The sequence below is a fragment of the Erinaceus europaeus genome, chromosome 4, assembly GCF_950295315.1.
Source record: "Erinaceus europaeus chromosome 4, mEriEur2.1, whole genome shotgun sequence".
NCBI classification, from domain to species: domain Eukaryota; kingdom Metazoa; phylum Chordata; class Mammalia; order Eulipotyphla; family Erinaceidae; genus Erinaceus; species Erinaceus europaeus.
Genome location: NC_080165.1, coordinates 56,591,632 through 56,605,596, shown reverse-complemented (window position 1 = coordinate 56,605,596; position 13,965 = coordinate 56,591,632). Strand labels below are relative to the sequence as shown.

The 13,965-nt window shown below is 51.9% G+C and overlaps 1 protein-coding gene and 1 non-coding gene across 4 annotated transcripts; one reads left to right on the top strand and one right to left on the bottom strand.

The window, feature by feature from the left end:
- Window positions 1-1,567: 1,567 nt before the first annotated feature.
- LOC132538425 (U6 spliceosomal RNA) lies at window positions 1,568-1,675 on the bottom strand. The gene has a single exon (XR_009549792.1). It is a non-coding gene; the product is annotated as a U6 spliceosomal RNA (small nuclear RNA).
- Window positions 1,676-2,921: 1,246 nt separating this feature from the next.
- On the top strand, window positions 2,922-12,765 carry RGL2 (ral guanine nucleotide dissociation stimulator like 2). Of its 3 annotated transcripts, XM_007527432.2 has the most exons (18): window positions 3,161-3,294; window positions 3,428-3,629; window positions 4,786-4,869; window positions 5,117-5,295; window positions 5,422-5,472; window positions 5,563-5,860; window positions 6,083-6,334; window positions 7,418-7,521; window positions 7,624-7,708; window positions 8,058-8,126; window positions 8,297-8,371; window positions 10,222-10,254; window positions 10,376-10,497; window positions 10,591-10,686; window positions 10,793-10,904; window positions 11,001-11,291; window positions 11,876-11,990; window positions 12,116-12,765. In XM_007527432.2, the coding sequence occupies exons 2-18, from the start codon at window positions 3,468-3,470 to the stop codon at window positions 12,325-12,327; spliced, it is 2,340 nt and encodes a 779-aa protein (XP_007527494.1). In that variant the 5' UTR covers window positions 3,161-3,294; window positions 3,428-3,467; the 3' UTR covers window positions 12,328-12,765. The 3 variants fall into 3 exon arrangements, with proteins under 3 accessions (XP_060045569.1, XP_060045568.1, XP_007527494.1); XM_060189586.1 differs by lacking the exon at window positions 3,428-3,629 and having other exon boundaries at window positions 2,922-3,294; XM_060189585.1 differs by lacking the exons at window positions 7,418-7,521; window positions 7,624-7,708 and having other exon boundaries at window positions 3,155-3,629.
- The last annotated feature ends 1,200 nt before the right edge of the window (window positions 12,766-13,965 follow it).

The window sequence follows — 13,965 nt, the reverse complement described above, 5'->3', positions numbered from 1 at the left end:
ATTATTGTTGTAATTGATGTTATCGTTGTTGGATAGGACAGAGAGAAATGGAGAGGGGAGGGGAAGGCAGAGACGGGGAGAGATAGACACCTGCAGACCTGTTTCACCGCCTGTGAAACAACTCCCCTGCAGGTGGGAAGCCGGGGGCTCGAACTGGGATCTTCATGCCAGTTCTTTTTTTTTTTTTAAATATTTATTTCCTTTTTGTTGCCCTTGTTGTTTCCATTGTTGTTGTAGCTATTATTGTTGCTGATGTCATCGTTGTTGGATAGGACAGAGAGAAATGGAGAGAGGAGGGGAAGACAGAGGTGGGAGAGAAAGACAGACACCTGCAGATCTGCTTCACCACTTGTGAAGCGACTCCCCTGCAGGTGGGGAGCCGGGGGCTTGAACCGGGTTCATGCCAGTTCTTGAGCCACATGTGCTTAACCCACTGTGCTACTGCCCAACTCCCTGTGCAAATAGTCTTAACCTGGCATCCCTCTAGAAATAGGGACCTCTGGGACAGGGGCACCCTGGAAGAATCTGTGTTCCAGGCCAGATTCATTCTTCGGGTTCGGGGCCTACAGTGCATCCACTGCTAATCTCTTCAACCCGCCTATGCCCTCTGGCAGCTTCTCTAGCTCTCTCCCCACAGTGGTCTCTCCAGACTATTCCAAAAGATCCAGCCCTCTGCCAGCTATGCCTTCACACTCCCGGTATCCAGATCATGCTCGTCACTCCTTGGAGAAACTCATGTGTCTCCCTTAAATACCGCAGTGGTATTTAAAAGACTGTGCTAGTTGTCCACAAATGCTGTAGCCTATCTGTCTCCTCGGCCTGCGCAGCGCCCGACCACCACTAGAGGGCGCGCGCACAAGCATCACCAGCTTTCATGAAAGGTGCTGGTCAGGGAGTTGGGTGGCAGTGCAGCTGGTTAAGGGCACTTGGCGCAAAGCGCAAAGGACTAGAATAAGGACCGGTGTAAGGATCCCGTTTTGAGCCCCTGGCTCCCCACCTGCAGGAGAGTCGCTTCATAGGCTGCGAAGCAGGTCTGCAGGTGTGTATCTTTCTCTCCCCCTCTCTTTCTCTCCTCTCTCCATTCCTCTCTATACTATCCTACAATGATGACATCAATAACAACAGGAAAACAAGGGCAACAAAAGGGAATAATAATTTCTTTAAAAAGGTGCTGGAACTTCTATCCAACAAAACTTTTAAAGAGGGGTGTACCGGTGGCACACCTGATTAAGCATTCATTGCAGTGCCCAAGGACCCAGGTTTAAGCCCATGGTTCCCACCTGCGGGGGGAAATCTTCACAAGTGGTGACGGCTACAGTGTCTGTCTCTCTCCCTATCTCTTCTCCCTTCTCAAATTCTATCCAATAATATATAATTATTATTTTCCCTTTTGTTGCCTTTTACTGTTGTAGTTATTGTTGTTGATGTCGTCGTTGTTGGGGAGACGGGGAGAGAAAGACACCTGCAGACCTGCCTCACCGCCAGTGAAGTGACTCCCTTGCAGGTGGGGATCCTTACGCTGGTCCTTGCGCTACAGCCTAACCCCCTAAATAAATAAACATATATTAAAAATATGGAACACTTCACGAATTTGTGTATCACCCTTGCGCAGGGGCCATGCTAATCTCTGTATGGTTCCAATTTTAGTGTGTGTTCATGAGAAATGAGAAAGAACCAGACATCACTCTGGTACATGTGCTGCCAGGGATTGAACTTGGGACCTCATGCTTGAGAGCCCAAAGCCTTATCCACTGCGCCACCTCCCGGACCACTTAAATGTAATATTTTTCAAATATTTATTCCTTTTTGTCACCCTTGTTGTTTTATTGTAGTTATTATTGTTATTTATGTCGTTGTTGATGGATAGGACAGACAGAAACGGAGAGAGGAGGGGAAGACAGAGGGGGAGAGAAAGACAGACACCTGCAGACCTGCTTCACCACCTGTGAAGCGACTCCCCTGCAGGTGGGGAGCCGGGGGCTCAAACCAGGATCCTTATACTGGTCCTTGTGCTTTAAATGTATATTTTTAAAAAGGTGTTGGAGGAGGCAGGCGTTGGCCACCTGGCCAAGCACTCACATTACAGTGTGAAAGGTCCTGGGCTGAAGCCCCTGGTCCCCACTTGCAGGGAGACACCTTCACAGTGGCTAAGCGGGGCTGCAGGTGTCTTTCCCCCTCTCCTAGCCCTCCTTACCTCCTCAATTTCTGTCTCTAGCAAATAAAATAAAAACAACAATAAAAAGGTATTGGAGGGCGAGGGTAGATGGCATAATGGTTATGCTGAGACTCTGATGCTTGAGGCTCCTGAGTCCCAGGTTCAACGCCACGCACCACCATAAACCAGAGCTAAGCATTGCTCTTTTTTTTTTTCAAGTGTTGGATCTAAAACCATAATAGACGAAAGAAGTGGTGGGGCGTCTCAGGGACCTCGGAGGGGCCAGACCGTCAGTCTGAGATGTTAACCGGACTCGTCGAGTGGGAATAAAGTTGTAGCACTCTCGTGGGAATATCTCATTCCACCCCAGGCCGCGCCTTTACACGTATAACGATGTTCCCAACCGCTCCAGGTTGCTTCCTGGGGACGTGAAGTTGGCCTTTGAGACTGGGGTCCCGGGCCGGTAATGGCGGACCGGATGCCATGAGGACCGAGCTCCGCCGCTGAGACTAAAATGGAGGTGCGCTAGCGGACTCGCACACCGGAAACACAGAAGCGCAGAGCCGGGAACCGGAAGTAGCGGCTTCCTGTACCGCCCCCGAGCGGGAGGGCGGGGGCTCAGGGCGCGCGGGAAAACCCGGAGTGGAGCCCGCCGCGCCGCGTGGGGGTGGGGCGAGCACCCCCGCGGGCTGGAGTGACTGAGTCTCTCCCCGCCTCAAGCGTTTTCCGCGGGAACGCTAATCTCCTCGCTGCCGGAGCTGCGGGAAGAGGCAAAGTGTGCGCCCGCCTTTCACCCGGGAGCTGCACTCATCCCAATTCAGTCCGGGGAGACCTGGGCTCCCGCGCCCCCGAGTTGGGGGAGGGCGTCGCGGGCCGGGTACCCGGGGTTCGCGAGTCCCGGCCCCTGGCGTCCAGCGCTCCCTAGTCCGCGGCCCTGGCTCCTGTCCTCACTTCCTTCCCCTTTTGGCTCCTGTTCTCGGAGCGAGCGGACGTGGGGGGGAGCGGAAAGGGCGGGAGGGCCCGGGAGTCCGGCGGAGGGGGGCGCCGGGGGTGCGGAAAAGCCGCGCGGGGACTCGGTCGGGGGCCGGAGACCGACGGGGACGCGGCCCGGGACGCGCGCTGCCCCCAGCCCGCAGCAGGTCAGAGCCGGAGCCCCGGGAGCGCGCCGCTCGCCGACGCCCGCCGCCACGGGCGCCCCCGCCTCCCATCCGGCCACTGCACGCCCGCCCACTCCTTCTGCCCCTGACTCCCGCCCTCCCGCTCTCTCCCCAGGCGCCCCCATGGGCCGACCCCGCTGACTGCTCGCCCGGACATGCTCCCGCGGCCCCTGCGGCTGCTTTGGGACACGAGTCCCCCCGGGGGCGTCGTGCTGAGCAGCTTCCGGAGCCGAGACCCAGAAGAGGGTGGGGGCCCTGGAGGCCGGGGCGTGGGCGGGGGGCAGGAGCTGGAGGAGGAGGAGGAGGAGGAAGACGAGGTGAGAAGCAGGTGGCTTGAACACTTGGGGGACGGACGCGCCTCCTTGGGGTGTGTGTTGCTGGGTGTCTGTCTGTCTCCCCGCTGCTGGGCGTCCCGGCGTCTCTGTGCTTCTCTGGCAGCAGCGTGACTGGGAACCTGCCTCGTCTGGAGCATCTGTCTGTCCTGCGGGCCCCGGGCCCCTCTGTCCCAGGGTGCCTGCCTCTCTGGGCTTTGCTTCTAGGTCCCTGTCTCCCTTCTCGTTTCTGTTTAGCGGGGAGGGGTTTGTCTCCACAGTAACCAGCTCCTCCAACTCGGGGATTGGGGAGGGAGCCCTTCGATTTCATGACCCCTCCCTCCTCTCCCGCTGGGTGGCTGGGAAGCTCAGGTTTTGGAGCCGTGGAGGGAGCTCCGGGACTCAGTTGAGGTGGTCACCTGCTTTCTTCTGGGACTGGTGGTGGTAGCCGGGAGCAGAATTTGGGGCGTCTGGAGGTACCCAAAGCTGGACTTGGGGCCAGGAGGCCTTGGGCTCTTGGCTTAGAGGCTGGATGAGGGCAGGGTGACTGGCAGGGCTGGTTTTTCGGGATCTGTTGGGGGTGGGGCCGAGACCACGTGACTCTAAGCCTTACGCCCCCAACATCCCCACTTCCCCTTCTCTTTCCTGTGCTGGAATCCGAGTCGCCACTTTTAGGGTGGTCTCTACGGTTGGGGAGCCGGGAAGTGGGGGCTTATGGGGTGGGGACTGAGACTTTGAGCTTGGCCAGTACCTGCGGGGGAGGGTGGAGCCTGTGCCAGTGAGTGAGCTTTCTCAAGGTCTCTGCGTCTGGCTCGCAGCCTTTCTCGCTTCCCCTCCTGTCCTTTGCATCTTGCTTCTCTGCTGTGTTGGGGTTCAGCTCTGGGGGGAAGGGGCTGCGGTGGTCTCCAGGATCAGGGTGCCTGCATTTCATCCACCCCCCACTGCAACCCCCTCGACTCCACCGGGTCCTGAGGCGACTTGGGGGGGGCTGTTTGGGCCCCAGTGGGGGAGACCTGGGGTCATCAGCACCCCCGACCCCTCGTACTAGATGGTACTGTCCCCTGCCATCTCAGGTGAGGGGTACAGAGGGAGGAGTTGAGCCGAGGGGTGAGGGCTGGGGGTAGTGTGGAGCAGTCTGACCTTCCTTTCCTTGTTCCTCCAGGCCCCGGTGTCTGTCTGGGATGAGGAGGAGGAAGGTGCTACATTCACTGTCACCAGCCGTCAGTATCAGCCTCTTGATCCCTTGGTGAGATCATAATTAAAGCTTCTCGCTTCTATCCCATCACCCCCCATTTCCTATCTCCTGGTTGACTTTCAGGCCAGAGTGCTAGGTTAGAGATCCGGGGACCCAAACTCTGCCATGTGACTTTGGTCAAATCTGTTTTACCCTCTCAGAACCTTAGTACAAGGAGCCTAGGTCATCTAGGTTTGTAGTTGTTCTGACCTCTAGGAATAGAGTGAAGAAAGGCCAGTAACTGACCCTGTCTCCCTAGGCCCCGACACCTCCCCCACGCTCCTCCCGAAGGCTGCGAGCTGGCACCCTGGAGGCCCTGGTCAGACACCTGCTGGATGTTCGCACCTCAGGGGCTGACATGACATTTACATCAACTTTTCTGGCCACCCACCAGGCCTTCACCTCCACACCTGTCCTGCTACAGCTTGTGATTGACAGGTCAGGATCAAAGGGACCAAGGGTTATGGAAGTGTTTGGGCTTTGTAGAACCAGCCTGTTCCATCAAAAGCCACTGGGGGGGGGGTTGGAAGAAAATGGACAGGTAGGTTCTCCTTCGTTTTCCAGGCTAGAAGCCCTGGAATGTCATTCTGCCGACGAACTAGAGAGAACAAAAGGGTAAGTAACCCCCAGATTCTTAATCTCACAGTCGCCTCTGCCTGGGCTGCAGCTTGACATCTGACCCCTGGCTGATTCCCCTTCTCTCAGGGTAGCCATCTCTGTACTGTCAACCTGGCTGGCCTCTCACCCTGAGGATTTTGGCTCTGAGGTCAAGGGTCAGCTTGACCGCCTTGAGAGCTTCTTGCTTCGAACAGGGTATGCAGCAGGGGAGGGTGTTGGGGGGGGCAGCGCTGACCTCATCCGCAACCTCCGGTCCCGGGTGGACCCCCAGGCCCCCGACCTTCCTAAGCCCCTGGCCCTCCCCGGCGATCCCCCTGCTGACCCCACGGATGTCCTGGTGTTCCTCGCTGACCACTTGGCCGAACAGCTGACCCTGCTAGATGCGGTGAGACCCTGACCTCTGACCCCCATCCCCTTTACTAACCTCTCCTTGACTCCCACCCTCCATCCACCCAGTTTTGACCTTTCCCTTTCCCCCTTGGATGTTAGTCACCTATAAGCCCTGCACCCCTCTGGCTCCTTGGCCACTTGAAATCCTCACATCCCTGATATTGAAATGCTGACCTCACTTGATTATGAACTTTAACCTCTGACTTCTGTTCTGCAGGAGCTGTTTCTCAATCTGATCCCCTCTCAGTGCCTGGGAGGCCTGTGGGGTCACCGAGATCGACCAGGACATTCCCACCTCTGCCCATCTGTTCGAGCTACTGTCACTCAGTTCAACAAGGTGGCAGGGGCAGTGGTCAGCTCTGTCCTGGGGGCTACCCCGATTGGAGATGGGCCTGGGGAGGTGACCATACGACCACTTCGTCCACCCCAGAGGGCCCGGCTCCTGGAGAAGTGGATCCGAGTGGCAGAAGTAAGAGCAAATTGGGATGTGTGTGGTGGAGGTAAGGGAGGGGGTGCCTGGGAGGGGATGCAGTGGATAAAGTCTTAGGCTCTCATGTATGAGGTCTGAGTTCAGTCCTTGGCATCACATGAGCCAGAATGATGCTCTGATCCACCCCCCCTTTCCTCTCTCATTAACAAATCTTTTAAAAAAGAGAGGACTGGGGAGTCGGGTGGTAGCACAGCAGGTTAAGCACACATGGCGCAAAGTGCAAGGACCTCGGAAGGATACCAGTTCGAGCCTCCGGCTCCCCACCTGCAGGGGAGTCGCTTCATAGGCGGTGAAGCAGGTCTGCAGGTGTCTGTCTTTCTCTCCCCCTCTCTGTCTTCCCCTCCTCTCTCCATTTCTCTCTGACCTATCCAACAATGATGACATCAGTAACTACAACAATAATAACTACAACAACAATAAAGAACCATAAGGGCAACAAAAGGGAAAATGAATAAATAAATATTAGGAAAAAAAAAGAGGACTGAGGAGATAACATAGTGATTATGCAAAAAAGACTTAAAAATTTTATATTTTTAATCTTTATTGACTTATTATTGGAGAGAGAGAGAGAGATACCTTCAGCTCTGCTTCACCATTCGTGAAGCTTTCCTCCTGCAGGTGGAGACCAGGGGCTTGAACTTGTGTCCTTGTGCACTGTAAAGTGTGCACTTAGCCAGGTGCGCCTCCACCTGCCCCGCCCCCGCAAAAAAGACTTTTCATGCCTGAGGCACCAAAGGTTCCAGATTCAATTCCTAGCACCAGCCATAAGCTAGAGTTGAGCAGTTCTTTGGTTAAAAAAATAAACAGGGCGGAGGGTAGATAGCATAATGGTTATGCAAACAGGCTCTCATGCCTGAGGCTCCAAAGTCCCAGATTCAGTCCCCTGCACCACTATAAGCCAGAGCTGAACAGTGCTCTGGTTAAAAAAAATAATAACAAACATAAAAAATATATACAAAAGGAAAAGAATAGAGATAACTCATTCTGTTGGGGACCATGTGTGGAGAGAAGTCCCAACACTGCAGTCCTCTCTCTCTCTCTCTCTCTCTCTCACCTTCACAGGAGTGCAGACTTCTCCGAAATTTCTCTTCAGTTTACGCTGTTGTGTCAGCTCTACAATCCAGCCCCATCCACAGGCTCCGAGCAGCCTGGGGGGAAGCAGCCAGGTGGGAAAGATGGGACACCAGACTGAGGATGAGAGATGGGAAGCGGGTAGGGGGGTGTCCGGCCAGGTCTGTTCTCAAGGCTACTGCCCTCCATGCCCCCAGGGACAGCCTTAGAGTCTTCTCCAGCCTCTGTCAGATTTTCTCTGAAGAGGATAATTATTCCCAGAGCCGGGAGCTACTTCTTCAGGTGAGGCTCTGTTCCCTGGTGTTCCCAGCCACCCCTGTTCCCTTCTACCCTACATACCTTTTTTTTTTTTTATTTCCTTTTGTTGCCCTTGTTTTATTGTTGTAGTTATTGATGTCGTTGTTGTGGATAGGACAGAGAGAAATGGAGAGAGAAAGGGAAGATAGAGGGGGAGAGAAAGATAGATACCTACAGACATGCTTCACCTCTTGTGAAGCTGACTCACCTGCAGGTTGAGAGCTGGGGGCTTGAACCGGGATCCTTATGCCTGTCTTTGTGCTTTGTGCCATATGCGCTTAACCCGCTGCGCTACTGTCCGACTCCCATCGTACCCTTGTTCTGTCACCACCAGGAGGTGAAGCTGCAGCCCTCTGTGGAGGCGAATTCTAAAAAGACCCCAAGGTCTGTCTCCCGGGGTGGGGTAAGTGACTGGAGACTGGGTGTGAAGGAGTAAGGAGTGTGGGAGGGGACAGTATGAGTGATGGAAAAGTAAGGCACTGGGGGGTGAGGAGGAGAATTTTGAGGTAATGGGACAGGAAGTATGGAGAGATCTCCGGACCAATGGCAGTGTTCTCTTGACTCTGGCCTCAGGGTGTGGTTCCCTACCTCGGCACCTTCTTGAAGGACCTTGTGATGCTGGATGCAGCCTCCAAGGATGAGCTGGAGGTCAGTGGTGTGTGTATGTGTGTGTGTGTGTGTGAGAGAGAGAGAGAGATGATTCTGGAACAAGTAGGCCTTCCTCTAGAGAGAGGCTGCAGTTTACTTGAAGCCTGATTGCAGGGTCCTGGTTTTGTTATTTAACCTTAAGGCAAATTGCTTAGCCTTTTTGTGCCTTAGTCATCTGCACAGGGGCCACTCCTATCCATGTCTGTCTGTGACTAAATGAATTAATACTTGGTGAGTGCCTAGAAGAATATTCCTACAACCTAAGCATATATATCTTGTCAAAAAAAAAACCAAAAAAAAAAAAAAAAAGCTGGGACTTTGGGCAAATTTCCTATCCTCTCTGAATCTAGATGTTCTTGGTCTGTAAAGTGGACATAATTTCTTTCCTTTTTTTATTTAAGATTTTCTTCATTAATGAGAAAGTAGAAGGAGAGAAAGAACCAGACATCACTCTGGTACATGTGCTGCCAGGGATTGAACTCTGGATCTCATGCTTGAGAGTCCAACACTTTATCCACTGCGCCACCACCCAGACCACATGGTCATAATTTCTACTCAAGATATTCACCGGGGGCCAGGCGGTAGCGCAGTGGGTTAAGTGCAGGTGGCGCAAAGCACAAGGACCGGCGTAAGGACCCCGGTTCGAGCCCCCGGCTCCCCACCTGTAGGGGAGTCACTTCACAGGCGGTGAAGCAGGTCTAGAAAGAGGCTGCAATTTACTTGGAGCCTGACTGCAGGGTACTGGTTTTGTTATTTAACCTTAAGGCAAATTGCTTAGCCTTTTTGTGCCTTAGGTAAAGCAGGTCTGCAGGTGTCTATCTTTCTCTCCCCCTCCTCTCTCAGTTTCTCTCTATCCTATCCAACAACAATATTAACAACAACAACAATAGACAACAAGGGTAACAAAAGGGGAAAAATGGCCTCCAGGAATAGTGGATGCGTAGTGCAGGCACCTAGCCCCAGCAATAACCTTGGAGGCAAAAAAAAAAAAAGATATTCACCTTACATTTACTTATTTTTATTTTTTCTTTTGATTTATTTATTTATTTTTATTATTGGATAGAGACAGAAATTGAGAGGGGAGGGGACAGAGAGACACCTGCACCCCTTGCTTCACCATTCCTGAGGCTTTCCCCCTGCAGGTGGGGACCAGGGGCTTGAACCTGGGTCCTTGTGCACTGTTAATGTGTGCACTTAACCAAGTGCGCCGCTGCCTGGCCCCTTTATTTATTTAATGTTATAGAGATAAGGGGCCAGATGATGGCACACCTGGTAAAGTACATGTTACAAGATAGAAATGGGGAGCAAAGGGCAATAGAGAAGGAGAGAAAGAAACAGGCCAGGCAGTGGCACACCTGGTTAAGTGCACACATTACAATGCACAAGGACACAGGTTCAAACCCCTGGTCTCCACATGCAGCTGGAAAAGCTTCAGGAGTAGGTGTAGTAGGGCTGCAGGTGTTTGTCTCTTTCCCTCTCTTATCTTCCCCTCCCTTCTCAATTTCTGTTTTTATCCAATAATAAATAGATAAATATTTTTTTAAAAAGATAGAGGAGAGAAACACCTGAAGCACAGCTTCATCACTTGCGAAGCTTTCCCTGCAGGTAGAGCCCACAGGCTTGAACTAGGTCTTTGTTAATGGTAACATGTACATTCTACCAGGTGTGTTACCACCTCCTTCACCCCCTGCCCCCAAGATACTGTAAAAGGAAAGGTTTCATACTTAGGGGTATGATGGAGGAGTCAGACTAAGGAAGTGTGTAAGTTGGATGTGAATGTGTGCATGGGTGGGAGAGGGATACCTCTCTAGTGGGTTGGGACTCTCACCTCATCCCCTCTGTTCTTGCAGAATGGATATATCAATTTTGACAAGCGCAGAAAGGTGAGGACAGTGCATGGGCGATGCTGGAAATCCCTAGCCATGTCCTAGGAAAGAGAGAGGGTGGGGGAAATGAGGGTCATGGGTGTTAGTTAGCTCCTGCAGTCTGAGGGCTCCTTCCTAGGAGTTTGCTGTCCTTTCTGAATTGCGGAGGCTCCAGAATGAATGTCGCGGCTATGACCTACGACCTGACCCTGATATTCAGCAGTGGCTACAGGGACTCAGGCCACTGACAGAGGCCCAGAGGTGACTGGCTGGTTGAGGCTGGGATTTTAGGGTTCAGGCTGGATGTGAAGGTCGGTTTGTTATGTTCTGATCTCTACCCATTGCCTTTCCCAGCCATCGTGTGTCCTGTGATGTGGAGCCACCTGGTACCGGTGACACTCCTCCCTCACGTGTGCTTCGGCCAACACTGGTCATCTCACAGTGGACAGAGTGAGGAGTTGGAGGTTGGGGGTCTAGTCTCTTGGGGACGTGACATGACCCTGTAGGTCTAACATTGACCATCTTCCTCTGCCCTCCTGATTGCCTACCCCTGCAGGGTTCTGAGTTCTGTTGGGGGTCCTACACCCCTTGTCTCCTGGGACCGACCCAGTGTTGGCGGAGATGAAGTACCAGAAAGCCCTGCTCCTCTACTGACCCGGCTGGCCCAGGTGAGATCTGCTTTTGACCTCTGACAGCATTGACCCTGACCGTGCGTATCTTTTCATTGACCTGTCTTCATGCCAGTTTCCCTGGTTTGTTCCCAGCATATGAAGTGGCCATCTGTCTCATCTCTGGATTCCGCTCTTGAAAGTGCTCCATCCCTGCACAGTCCCGTTGATGCCAGCCACCTCTCTCCTCCGGCTTCCTCTCCTAGGCCTTCTCGAGGCCATCGGCGCTCAGCCTCTTGTGGCTCCCCACTTAGTGGGAGTACAGAAGTAACCTCCAGGGGGACTGGATATGGAGTTGGGGGGTCCGGGCCTGGGTCCTCTGATTGCCGAATCATCCGAGTCCAGATGGAACTGGGGGAAGATGGCAGTGTCTACAAGAGTATTCTGGTGAGGGCTCCATGGGTTGGGAAGTAAGGGTGAAGAACAGTGTCTTGAGGGAACTATAGATTTTGCCTCAGGTTGGAATAACCAAATGGGAGGATTCTAGTTTGAATACTGGTGTTTGATTTTTAGCCACCGTGTTTTATTTATTTTATTCATTTATTTGCTAGAGACAGAGTTATCAATAGGGGAGGGGGAGGTAAAGGGGAGAGATACCTGTGGCAATTGCTTCACCACTTGTAAAGTTTCCCCCTTGCAGGTGAGGACTAGGGGCTTGAAATTCGGGTCCTTGCTTATTGTAGCCTGTGCTGTCTGCAGTTACACCACCACCCAGCCCCTCATGTTTTACTTTGATGGCTGCTTCGCATTAGTTGTGTGCCTTGAACTTGGGGTGGCCATATTCAACTTTCAGAACCAACTGGTCTTCACACAGGGAGCAGCCATCTTTCAGAGGACATTGTGTTGGAGTCCAGGGAGTCATCATCTTGGGTTTTCCTGTTCAAAGTGTTCATCAGTGACGTGGATTGGAATATTGAGAAGCAGGGATCATTACAGCCAATTTTTGCTCTTTTGGTCTCCTGTCTTGCCAGGTGACAAGCCAGGATAAGGCTCCAAGTGTCATCAGTCGTGTCCTTAAGAAAAACAATCGTGATTCTGCTGTGGCTTCAGAGTATGAACTAGTGCAGCTGCTACCAGGAGATCGAGGTCAGAGGAAGGAAGGCAGACTTGGGAGGATAGTGGTGCCTAATGGGAATATTTTTACGTTGGGGGTGGGTAGTTATAAGGGAATGACTATGATTGTGTTTGACTTCCCTTTTCTTAACCCACAGAGCTGACAATCCCACCTTCAGCCAATGTTTTCTATGCTATGGATGGAGTCTCACATGATTTCCTCCTGCGGCAGCGGCGAAAGCCTTCTACTGCTACACCAGGCCTGACCAGCAACCCTTCTGCCTCAGGAACTCCCCCAAGTGAGGGAGGAGGGGGTTCCTTTCCCAGGATCAAGGCCACAGGGAGGAAGATTGCCCGGGCATTGTTTTGAGGGAAGCCCTGGTGGCTCACAGAACTCAAGGTGGCCTTATCAGAAGTGGGTAGTCATTCTGAATAGTGGTAGTTATGTCACATAGGGAAGAAATCCAGATAAATGCCATCCACCCTGGGGCAGTGAAGTGCTGTTAGTTTACAAATATCGAAAGATCCAGTACTGTGGGAATGGGTGATCTTGGTAGCCAAGTAGGGTATCTGTGTATAGCTCTCCCTACTTTCTAGAAATGTAGCACATTGCTAGTGTTGGAAAAAGGAGTGTCTGATTCCTGATCACATCCTAGCATGCTAAGGGCCAAGGAAAGCCTAAAGGCTCTGAGCCCTCATGAGAGGGGATGGCAGTCAGTCAGTTCTAGTAGGAATTTCTTGTTTTCTATTCTGGAGGTTCCTGTCACTGTGACAACACTAAGATAATAAAAACACTACCTGAATTCTACTTCCCTGTCCTTATACTGTGTGTGAACTAGCAGCTAGGAGTGGGGGTAGGGGAACTGGCTGAAGTAGACATCATGGAATAAGAAAGCACCCAGGGAGTCGGGCGGTAGCACAGCGGGTTAAGCGCATGTGGCACAAAGTGCAAGGATTCCAGTTCGAGCCCCCGGGCTGCTCACCTGCAGGGGAGTCGCTTCACAGGCGGTGAAGCAGGTCTGCAGGTGTCTTATCTTTCTCTCCCCCTCTTCTCTCCATTTCTCTCTGTCCTATCCAACAACAATGGCATCAATAACAGCTACAACAACAATGAAAAACAAGGGCAACAAAAGAGAAAATAAAGAAAGCACCCAATGTTTTATATCTGCACAAAGAACTGAAGACCAGGTATTAAATTGTTAATCAAAGTGACTTATTTCTGGGTGGGGGAGATAGCATAATGGTTATACAAGCATACTCTCATGCCTGCGCCTCTAAGGTTCCAGGTTCAATCCTCCACACTACAAGTCAGCTGAGCAGTGCTCTGGTTAAAAAAAAAAAAATCCAGGGCTGTGGGTAGATAGCATAATGGTTATGCAGAGACTCTCATGTCTGAGGCTCCAAAGGCCCAGGTTCAATCCCCCACACCACAAGCAAGAGGTGATCAGTGTTTTGGTTAAAAAAAAAAAAAAAATCTTGGCCACCCAATTAAAGTTATCAATTGAAGAACTCCCCTAGCTGCAAATTTGTAAAAAATAATTGTGGGGGAGTCAGGCAGTAGCGCAGTGGGTTAAGTGCAAGAGGCACAAAGCGCAAGGACCGATGTAAGGATCCTGGTTTGAGCCCCCAGCTCCCCGCCTGCAGGGGAGTAGCTTCACAGGTGGTGAAGCAGGTCTGCAGGTGTCTGTCTTTCCCCCTCTCTGTCTTCCCCTCCTCTATTTCTCTCTGTCCTATCCAACAATGATATCAATAACAACAATAAAAACTACAACAATAAAGCAAGGGCAACAAAAGGAAATAAAAATATATTAAAAAAATAATTTTAGGACAAAAAAAAATCTTTGAAAACAGTGTAAAAACTTGAGAGAATTTATAGCATCATAAAGCAGCAGTTTAAACTGCTTTCAAACAAGTCCTAGGAAGAGAGAAACTAACAAGAATTAAAAGACATGCCAGGGCTATTTAGAGGATGAAGGATGACAAGGATCACTGTTTCATGATGTAGATA